The 11795-nt window shown below is 39.4% G+C and overlaps 1 protein-coding gene across 2 annotated transcripts in view; it reads right to left on the bottom strand.

The window, feature by feature from the left end:
• Positions 1-437: 437 nt before the first annotated feature.
• Positions 438-11795, bottom strand: part of LOC306642800 (serine/threonine-protein kinase MRCK alpha-like) — a 78811-nt gene continuing 67453 nt past the window's right edge. Inside the window, exons 11-13 of one of the 2 annotated variants that reach the window (XM_079108609.1) lie at positions 5297-5378; positions 1943-2005; positions 452-575 (exon numbers count right to left, since the gene is read on the bottom strand). In XM_079108609.1, the coding sequence (XP_078964735.1) occupies positions 1946-2005; positions 5297-5378 (142 nt within the window). In that variant the 3' untranslated portion in view covers positions 452-575; positions 1943-1945. Of the gene's footprint in view, positions 576-1942; positions 2006-5296; positions 5379-11795 lie in introns of both variants that reach the window. The other variant, XM_079108610.1, reaches the window with a different exon arrangement.

Here is an 11795-nt window from a genome sequence, read left to right as displayed (position 1 = left end):
CCACATCAGCTCCACTGGTCTGGATCGGAGGCCCCTGCCGTCAATGTACACTCCAATGCTCTTAAAACACAGCAGATACTCAATGCTGGAGATCTCAACTGCACACAGAGCGTCCTCCGGGTGATGTGCAATGAATGACAGGGTGGGGTCGTAGGCATGCAGCATCCTATGCGGGATTCCCTCTCTCCTCAAGGGGTATCTCAGGAAGCCCGACTGGAATCCCACGCAGAGCTGTTCACCAAAAATGGCCATCCACTGGACATTGGTTGGGACTTGGACCTCTTTAAATTTTCTGTGAGAAATTTTCTTGCCCTGAAACAGCTCAAAACAGAGGACCTGGCTTTTCCTAGCTACGCAGAGGCACGTGCGGGCCCCTCGGCACACTGTTCCAGAGGTCATGGTCTGGCATCCTCTGGTTTCCACCAGTTTGTGGACATTAGTCTTTCGTCCATCCAGGGCTGACATGGGGAGCAGCTGTACGTGGTGACTTCGTCCAGAGATCACTGCAACCATCTGGCCGTGTGGGATGAGCTCAATCTGATAGACCTTCTTCAAGTCACCAACCCGAAGAATTTCTACATGGACCAACATGATGGGCAGTCATTGTCAAGTTCAAAGTGATTTCTATTTCTTTATTTTTACCCTTCTCCCAATTTTACCTAAACGCATTTAGCAAAATTGCCAATAAAAATCATCTGATAAATCATCTTAATATCATCAACATGAGGAATCTCCACAAATAAAAATGGCACGTCACTTGTATAGATTAGCTCTGTTTTCTTATCTTTACATTCTCTCTCGGTTATTCAAGTCAGGCCCTGATCCCAAAGGAGTGAAGGGTTGAGTCCAAAAAGATCAATGAAATACCTAAACTGGGACAGAGACAGAATAAAAAGAGGGGGAAGGAAGAGGAGAAAGGTGGAGGGGAGGGGTAAAGGGGAGCCTCAAGTATTTGGGGAACAGTATCAAGAGAATTTATACTGATTCAAATACAAAGAAATGAAATTTTCTGATGTCTTAATTCTTTCCCAATGGATTTCAGTCAGGGTCTAAAAAGACCACAGACACACACTCACAGGGTTGGTTTGAGAAGGATTAAAACGGATGGAAAGAAAAGTATATTACCTACAAATCATGTAGGTTTAAAAAAAAAGAAGATTAAGACCCATAATTAGTCATCCAGATAAAATTAGCAAAACAAAGCACAAAACTAAGCCCTGGAGGTAGAGACCTCTCAGTGCCTAACACATGGAAACACCCCACTTCTTTCAGGAGAAACAGTCTGACACTAAATTAATTCCTATATTCCACAACTATGCGTTGAGTGCCCGCTGCATGCCAGGCACTGTTCCAAGAGTTTGGAGTACAGCCGAGAACCAAAGAGACCAGACTCCCTGCTGGACACCTTGGTGGACCATTCATGGACCTACTCACTAGAATCGAGTCGCCCATGGCCACTGAAGGCTTTCAATGAAGGAATAGCTGGTGTTCCTCATAGATGGGGTTCTCCTTTATCTAACCTCGTCTAGGAGGGAGGACCTCTTGCACTAGACTGGCTCCTCTTCAATGCTCGCCCCCTTCTCCCTACCTAAGCAACTCTGCTGCCTGGTCCAGGAAGTACCCAGTGTTGTGCTGTGTGGTGCCAACGGAAGAGAGGCAGAAGAGAGGAAGAAAGAAGAAGGCAGAGCCCACTTTCTTTCATGTACCAACTGTAAGATGGCAATCTGAGTTGTCAGAGCAGACTTACAGACAGAATCACCTGAGAAAATATTTAGACTTTGGGGGATTATGAGTCCCTGGAAATTAGAAAAGTTGTTTGACTTGAAAACACATCAAACCAGATGGGGAAGTTTTTTATTTGCAGAACCAAAAAAGGGAACAAATCTGATACTATAATTATAAGAGTTTAAAGTTATCCCAGATCCGTAAAGCTCCTCCTTACCATCTATGGTAATGTGCACGACAAATAGCCCTTCTTCATTGCCCAGAGCGATTCTTTTGGAATCTACACATGACACATAAATAAAAACACCAAGCTTTCTTTTTGGAAAACACTAAACAAAACTAATAAACTGGACAAATAGGTCAATATTTTTTAAAGTTCAAAACAAACCAAATAATTTAATTAAAAGTCAAATGCAGACTTAGCATACATAAAATGAAAAGAAATATTAGAAAAAGTGATTGACAGCATTATCTTTTGGATTATGAAAGTAAGCATAGTAAAACATGGCTTTTTTCATTACAAAGATTATTGCAAAGTGATCCTCATGAATCCTCATGAAGAAAGCATAATAGTCAAGTAAAGATATGCTTTCAGATTGACTGAAAATATTTATTTCAGAATTGAAAATGTTTTATAATCTAATTTGTCAGTGATCTTGGCCTGAACACTCATAGAATTGAGGCCTTGAACACTGAGAACAGGGCTTTACTCACACGCCCTCATCTGTTCCTCCACATGACCATGAGAAACCAGCATTATCTGCACCCAACCCACAAGCACAGTAGTGCTCAAAGAAGTTGAGCCAGTTGCTCCACATTGCACGTGTGGCAAGGAACTGAGATTCCCTCATGCCACGCCATCTGCATTGGGAGAAATGGCACTTGGGAAATATAAGTATTCTTGCTTATTAAGAAAAGCTTGAATATAGATCTTAGTAGAGTTATTCACTGATTCAGCTACTTCTTTGTCTCTTTTTTTTTTTTTTTTTTTTTTTTTTTTGAGGGGGTGGTGCGTGGGCATACTGGGGATTGACCCCAGGGGTGCTCTACCACTGAGTTACATTTGTAGCCCTTTTAATTTTTTATTTTGAGACAGGGTCTCACTAAGTTGCTGAGGCTGGCCTCAAACTTACTGTCCTCTTGCCTCAACTGCCTGAGTAGCTGGGATTCTAAGCATGAGTTCCTGTTCCTGGATGTTTTTCATTTATTTGCTGAGTATTGGGCATTGGGAGAACAGAATTAGAAGATGGTTCCTACCCACAAAGTGAATGGTTCACAATTATGCAGAGCCACACATTAGGTGATACCCTTGGGGCCAGATGTACGTTGGAACTCAGAATTTTTCAGACTTGAGAAAGGTATTACAGTATATTTTCAAACACCATATTGTCCAGGGCTCCATCTTATAATCAAGTATACTGATCTTTTTGCAGAGACCCCCTGTGAATAAGCATACTAAGGGGAGAAGGAGACCATAAATAGTCTTCTGTCAATTCAGATCAGGTTTTGCTGCCAACTGAGTTGCAAATCAATATGTTATTCACAGTTTGCATTTTGGATTGCAGTGAGGAGATGTGACCCTAGTGGGGTAAATGTAAATCCATACCTATGATTGCAGCTGCCTGGGTGGTTTTGATCAGGGGTAGACTGCTGTCATAAGCCTCTTTGAGAACATAGCCTGAGCGGTCTCTGAAATGATTCTTTTTCAATATCCTGTGCAATTCACTCAGCACTTCCACCCACTCACTCTTCTCATTCTCGCTATCTGCTAATATTGGGACTGAATATTTATTACTAGGTGCTGAGATCTGAGAAGCTGTGACCTAGAACGATGTAAGGAATATCTACGTTATAAGAAAGCAGGCACTCCTTTATGCAGCCTGTTTAGCATTTTCCGTTAAGCTCACCATTGGCAAATGACACCTCTAGTACGAACACCCTCAGCCCAGCCAGGAGATCAAGTGGCGTGAGTACCTGCACCCAGGTGGGTAGTAAGGGACAGACACTGTAAAATGTGAGAGTCACTTCTGATCTCATCTTCATAAAAACACCCGACACTGTGACTGAGTGACACATTGAATTCCATCAAATGAAAATAGCCTCTTAACTGAATATAGACCCTACTCAGGGAACCGACCTAAGAAATTGACAGGTATTGGTTCATTTAATCCTCCCAGAAACCTCACCAAGAAGTTTCAACTATTCTCTCCATTTTACTGGGGAGTAAACAGGGCACAAAGCAGGAGAACCCAGGTCATCTAACGCCAGACCTTTAATATTTTATTAATACTGGGAAACAGCTTTTGGCATCTCTGAATTGGCAGTGCACCTTGCAATTGCTATCAGCATACAACTGCACTATTATGTGATGCTCAGGGGTTTCTAATTGTTAAATTAGAATATGTTCAAAGATGCCTATGCTGGGTTGCAGCTGTGGCTCAGTGGTAGAGCGCTCATGTAGTACGTGGGAGGCACTGGGTTCAATTCTCAGCACCACATCAAAAACAAACAAATAAAATAAAGGTATTGTGTCCACCTACAACTAAAAAAAAGAAAAATTTTATAAGATGCCTATGCTGTCTGCCTGCACCTACAGCTCACATCGTTACTAGTCAATGGCAGATCAAGTTCAAATTAAAAGTATGTCCTTAGGCTAACAAAACTCTAGGATTTTATATAAGGCTTTCTTACTATATACCCATTAAGAAGCAATGACATAATAAAAGTGACAGAATCTCCCACTCTGTAAGTCAGTTCCAAATGGCCAGGTCTCTGTGGGTCTCTTGGAGGATGGATAGAGTCTAAATATATCTATGTCTTAGACCTGAGGGATGTAGACCACTTTTGTATGGGGCTGTTAGATACTATTTTCCTAGATTGACTCTAACCATGTTTCAAATGAGGGGACCTAGTTTCTTCCTTAAGTCTCATTTTGTACCCATTCCAGAATCATTTTCACTTTCACATGAATTTTTAAGCCATGGGACATTTTTTTTTAATTGCAAAATCACATAGTGCCTCCATATTCTCCATGTGGTAGTCTTGATTTGAATTTGAAATATGGCTTCCAAGAAAGTGGCTCAGAGGAAACTTGCCTTGTCAAGCGTCCTCAGGTCTGGAAGCCATGCCCTGGGAGTCTATAACGTCCACATCGGATGCTTTGGAATCTTCTCTCTTTCTCTCTTACTGCTTCTCCCTCTTTCACCACTGCTACCCCCCATCCTGCCCTGTCAGCTCACCCTGTTTTCAGCTAGGACTCTGACAGCTGTCCTGGAGAGCTGCCTGGTGTGGACAGAGTGGACACTCTCAGGTATATTAGCTTTTTAAATCTATTTACTTGTGGAATGAAAGAGCATGACCTGTATAAGAAACTATTTATAGTCTATCTGACTGAGAACAGGGAGGTAGAATTACTGTAGCAAACGGGGCTGGGGAAAATGACCTCTCAGCACTTCTGAAACCTTAGCCTCCAGTGACCTGCAGCAGCCCCCAGAGCCTTGACCCCTGTGCACAGGCAAGACAGCAGAAACCAAACAGAAACAAACCAGGGCCCGACAGCATGAGCACTTACTTTAAACATGCGGGGCATTTCCTTTCTCCTGGCGGGAGTAAAATCAGAGGGCCACACGGAACCGACTGAAAATGCTCCATCCCTGGAGGAAAAGCAAGACACTGGAGGTGAGTAGAATCACCCCGAGAGTGCAAAACAACACCCAGAAGCACAACCCTTCCTTGAATTTCACTGCATCTTAACCTTATTTCCTGTAGTAATTGCTAGTGAGCAAAGTTGTGTGTCACGGGCACCAGCCAGCCGCCCCCAAGAAACTGAAAACCTCGTTACTTCCAGTCTGCCTCACATTCCAAAAGTCCAAGTAGAGCACTAGTCTGACCCCGAGGCAAGGCCTCTAAATAAACCCTCATGCCCTGAAATATATGATCGAGTATATTTTTTAATGTTACTGAGGTATACTGGTCATATAAACCATAAATATTTAAAGTGTGCAATTCAATAAGTTTGAATTTATGCATGCACCTGTGAAACCATCTCTATGATGGATCTAAGGAACATATCCACCAACCCCCAAAGTCTCCTCCCTTTATTCCCTAGGCAACCACCAATCTGCTTCCTGTCCCTCCAGATTACTTGGCACTCTCACATCTTACATAAATGGAAACACACAATGTGTCTTTTTGTCTGGCTCTGCTTCTTAGCATAATTATTTGAACTTCACTGGCATTGGCATGGTCCCTGCTTCATTTCAGTGAATTGTTGAGCGATACTTGTTGAGCGATACTTGTTGAGCGATACTTGTTGAGCGATACTCCATTGTATGGATATGCCACAGTGTAGCCTTTTACCCATTAATAGACTTTTTGGTTGTTTCAGGTCTGAGTCTATTTTAAATAAAGCTGCTGAGTTCACATACATATCATCTATGGACATATGCCCTGATTTCTCTTGAGGAAATATCCAGAAGTGCAGTGACTGGAGCATATGGTAGGTGTACATTTAACTTTTGAAGAAACTGCTAAACTGTTTGCCAAAGTGATTGTATGAGTTTCCAAGCAGCATTTCAATATGCTTATCTGCTATATGTGTATCCTCTTTCTTGAACTATCTTTTCAAATACCTTTCCTAGTTTTTAAATTTTTTTTTCCTTTTTTGTTAATATTTCAGAATTCTTCAGGTATCTGAATATAAGTCCTTCAACAGGTATTTGATTTGCAAATATTTCCCCAGAGTCTGACTTCTTTTTAATTCTCTTAACAGTGTATTTCAAAAAGCAGACTTTTTATATTCAACCAATTTTTCTTTTATGTGTTGTACTTTTGTGTTATACATAAGAATTACTTGACTTGGATTTGACTGAGTTATTTGAAAGATATTTGCCTATGTTTACTTCTATACACTTGAAGGTTTACATTTAGTTCTACAATCTTTTTGGATTAACTTTTGTATATGTTACAAAGAATAAAGTGTTTTTTTTTTTCATTTTTAAGTTCCAGTGCCATTTGATAACTTTTGTCACTTGTTGAAAATATGTATATTCAAGTAATAGAACAGAGAATTCAAATATATTTTTAGATTTCATATATATATGTATATATACATCATATACATAATATGTACGCATATATATGTGCACATATCATATATACATGTATATACAAAGAAATACTGTGGTTTGAGTCTTAGAATCATGTAGGGTTAATTCTTCAAAATTATTTTTTCAATTATTTTGACAGTTCTACATTTACTATTCACCTATCAATTTTAGGGTCACCTTTCCATTTCAACAAAAGAAAAAATTTAAAACTTGCTAGGATTTTGATTAAGACTGTGTTGAAACACACTACAAAAGTGTAGTGATCAAAACAGCATGGTATTGGTACAAATACAGACTCAGAGGCCACTGGAACAGAATAGAGAACCTAGAAGAAAACACAGGAATCTACAGCAAGCTGATCTTCAACAAAGGTGATAAGAACGCACACTGGAAAATGAAAAGTCTTCAATAAGTGGTGCTGAGAAAATTGTACATCCACATGAAGAAGAATGAGACTAGACCCCTATATCTCACCAGTTACAAAAATCAAATAAAATGAAACAAAGACTTAAATGTTAGACCTGGAATTTTGAAACTACTAGAAGAAAAGACAGGGGAAATGCTTCATGATATTGCAATGGACAAGGACTTTTTGGAGAAGACCCCAAATACCCAGGAAACAAAAGCAAAAATAGACAAATGGGATTATATCAAACTAAAAAAGCTTCTGCACAGCAAAGAAAACAATCAACAAAGCAGAGAGGCAACCAACCCGAATGGGAGATAATATTTGCAAATTAAGCATCTGACAAGAAGTTGATATCCAGAATGTATAAGAAACTCCAAGAACTCAATAGCAAAGGATAAATAAATAAACCAATTAAAAATAGGTGCTAGACCTCAAAAGATATGTCTCTCCAAAGAAGACATACCAAAAGTCAACAGGTACATAAAAATGCTCAGATCAAAAGCACGATCAACTGTATCACTGCGCCCCAATAAGAATGATTATTATTAAAAAATTAAAGATAACAAGAGCTGGTGAGGAAGAGAAGATAAGAGTGCCCTCGTACACTGTGGGTGGAAATGTAAGTTAGTACAGTCTTTGTGGAAAACAAGATGAAGGCTCCTCAAAAATAAAAGATAGAACTGTCATGGTATCCAGCAATCCCACTCCTGGATATATATCCAATAGAAAAGAAAAATTATTTTCTTTGGAAATGTTTTACTTCATCTACATTTTTGAAAGATTTTTGCCCTGAGTTTAGAATTAAAAATTAACAGTATCTTTTTCTTTCAGTATTTTAAATATTTTTCTGTATTCTTCCAGTGTTGGTCATGAGACAGCCAATGGTGCCCTTCATTCTGTTCATCTCTACCTAAGGTGTGTCCCACACTATGTGCATAAGGTGCTGTTGTTCAGTAATTTGACTATTATGTACCTTTGTGTAATTTCTTCATATTTCTTGTATTGGGCTGTGTTGGATTTCTTGGATCTGATGTTTGTATTTTGTGTTAAATTTGGCAATATTTTGGCCATTTTTTTCTTCAGATATTTTTTCCTGCCCCTCTCCCTCCCATCCTTCTGGGACTCAAACTACACATATTATTAGCCATTTGAAGTTGACCTATAGTTCACTGATTTCTGTTCAGTTTTAAAGTCATTTTTATTTGTTTCATTTTGGATAGTTATTGTTGTCTTCCGCAATGTCCAATTTTCCTTTAGTCATATCCAATGTACTTTTCATATTGGATATTATAGTTTTTATCTGCATCAGTTCTAGGTCTGTTTTGACCTGTTAATTTTTTGCCTCATGATGAGTCTGACTTTGCTGTTTCTTTGCATGATTAGCATTTTTTTTTTCTTTTTTACTAAATGCCTGACATGGGTAGAGGTTATCTTGTCAGATACTGGATATTTTTGCATTTTTAAGTATGCAGAAACTGGGAAAAACTTGATCCTTTCAGGTCTTGTTCTTAAATTGTGTTAGGTAAGACCAGAAAGCATTTATGAAAGGCCTAATTATTCCCTACGACTGAGTCAAATAGGTGCAAATATCAACTAAAAGAAATTATAAACAAGAACAAGATAGAATTTTTTAAGTCAAAGAGTATTGTAATGTAAAGCTGCTCCCCCGCCCTTTCCGTTGCAGCCATTTTCCCCGCCTCCCAACCACTTGTCAATCTGTGAACATCCTAGCTAGCTATTGGTTCATCAGTCAGCTTGCAAGTATCCTTCTCCGATATTGGTCCCCTGTTAGCCCGGCACAATTCAATTGCTTTACTGTAGCTACCCCGCCATCTTTTCTCATCCTTCTGTCTCTCCTCCTCACTTTCTCTATCCTCCTGGCTTTCACACTTTCTCTAGCATGCGCCCTTTCTCATTCTCTTTCTTTTCCTCTCATTTTTCTCTCTTACCCTGCAGGGAGACACTCTGTTTGCTTAATAAACTCCCTTATGTGATTTCCCATGTCCGGCCTGGTTTCCGGGGATCCCTTACATTGGTGCCATGACTTGGGATGGGATCTTCCGCTGTCTCTTAAGCTAATGGAACCCCATCTAAACCCCAGTGCCCCCCAGAAATAGCCCCACCTTCCATTCTGCCTGGACGCTCTGCTCTGCATTCATCACCGGACTTCAAATTGGTGAATCCTCTGGGCCGGTTCCCCTAGGCTGATTTATACCCCTGAGGTGGCTGAGGGGTGGGGGTACCCCCAGCCACAACTTTTATAGTTACAACAGGCCCCTATTATTGGTCTTATCTGCCGGGTGGATTCCTGATTTTATGGTGGAGATTCTTTCTCAGGGTTGAGGCTCATCTCGCGCTCACACACTCACACTTGAAAACCCTGATATCAGGTCCTCAACTCTTCTCAGCTTTTGCCTGGCTCCACATTGATGTTTGTGTGATGACACCATCTATGTGCCACCTTCTCGTCTCCAGTCGACTACTCTGTGGCCTCGGGATGCCGGGGCACAGACTCGGCTGAATCAATCCCCACCATGGAATCTGGGTCCTCCAATCTGGCACATTCAACCCTGGGAAAACTTTACCTGACTCCCGGCTTATATTTGGCCATAGTACCCTTTAGATAATCGATCCAAAATGGCCACGTATGCCCTGGCCACAGACTCGGCTGCATCAGTCCCCACCATGGGTTCTGGGTCCTCCAATCTGGCAGATTCAACCCTGGAACCCTTCACCCGACCCCCGACTTAAAGCCATCAAAATTCGTTTGTATAATGGCACACTGCTTCTGTGAGTGAGCAGGCAGATGGAAAGGGATTCCTTATCTTCAAGTCTCTTCTTTCTTGCTTCTTGGCTCTTCCTGAAGGCTCAAGCGTCTCCAGACCCTGCTTCTCTGTCTTTCCCCACGTCCGCATATAATATAAGCAGCCCCATTCCCCACAAGTAGTGGGAGATAATTGTTTGACAATTTTCTGAGTCCAAACCTAAATTAATTACTAACTAGGAAAAAGGGTTAAAAGGACCTAAGCATCAAGTTTCTGCTAGAACATTTTAGCCCCTTTCAGATCCAGATCTCAGTCAAGGCTTACATTGAAATGTAAATGGAGGAAACCAGAATGCTCAGTGGGAAACCAGTCTCAAACCAAAGGAAAAAGTGTCCATTTTAAATTTCTCCTGAGCTACAACTCAGAATACTTTTCTCCCTCTCACCTTTTCTCTCCTTCTCATTTTCTCATGCTTTAATTAATGACCATTATCATTTTTCTTCTAGGACTTTTGCTTTTCTTAAATGCTATATTTTTGAGCTCACAATTTTGATCCTACATACCTAGGTTAATGGTTTTTGATCAGTTCTTTTTATCCAACTCTAGAGTTATTTTTGAACATCTGTTACAATGCAATGGAGATAAGCATTACAAGGCCTTTACTTTTGTGTTAAATGTAAGTGTGCATAAAAATTAAAATTTTTAAAAAATGGATCCAAATACTTTTAATTCACGTGATTTAAAAAGGTTCAATTTAAATTGGGTAAACTAATAGAAATAAAATGTCTTTAAAATTAACTCGCAAGTCTCTAGGTGGTCACACTAATAAAATGTTGATGTTTATAAAATGTCTAACATCAATTTTTCTAGGACTTTTCTTCAATAGGAAAGAGATGGCAAATACTGTTGGTACACTTGTCTGATATCTTGTTTTTTTTTTTAACAATAAGATGAGTGAATTAGAGTCAACATGTATGGGATTACTCAAATGTGTTTGTTAGAGACATCTAATTAATTTACAATGTTATTCCATGGAGTAACATACTTAAAAACATTATTCTTTTTATATTAAATGTGTTCATATTTTCCAGGTATACAAGCCTTTAAAGCAGAAAATGTATCAAGCTGCTATTCTCCAAATTAAACATGTCTGTAATGGTAATTTTAAACTCATCATTTAATGTTCTATTAGAGGACCTGTCATCAATAGAGTATATGTAAAATTTGTTACACTGAGATAAAAGAAATTTAAATGTAAATGTATTTCTAAATGTTATTGAGAGCCTGATTTGTTTAAAGGTTAAGCATGAAAGCATTTTGCCACTTTGCCACACAAAAGGAAAGTTAAAAGCTCTCTCAGCCTTTCTTTAATTCACATTTTAGATATAATGTTAAATTGTGTTAACTAATGTTCATATAGACTAAGGAGTCAATATATGTAAAATTCTTAAAATTACATTTAAGAAAGAGTGTAATGCACAATAGCAAAAATGGGACAATAGTGACTGAGATTGGGGTCTCTCAAAAAATAAAAAAAACCCAAAAAACCAAAACAACTTAAAATCAGCATACTACAAATGTTGTGTTTACATTCCTGAGAACCTGGACAATGTTAAAGTTCCCAAATAAAGGCCTTGTCCTCTTCAGCCTTTGCTAGGCCTTGTTATGGGAACAACTTCTCAGTTCTTCCACCCCCTGGTGAGAAATTATTGACTTCTGTCATCTTTATGATATTCATTGGCATGTTCCAGATTCTGCAACATTTATATTGTATCAATCTCATTTCAG

The sequence above is a fragment of the Sciurus vulgaris genome, assembly GCF_902686455.1.
Source record: "Sciurus vulgaris genome assembly, chromosome: 13".
In the NCBI taxonomy this organism is placed as follows: domain Eukaryota; kingdom Metazoa; phylum Chordata; class Mammalia; order Rodentia; family Sciuridae; genus Sciurus; species Sciurus vulgaris.
The sequence above is the reverse complement of the archived record's forward strand: the minus strand, read 5'-3'. Positions and strand labels throughout refer to the sequence as shown.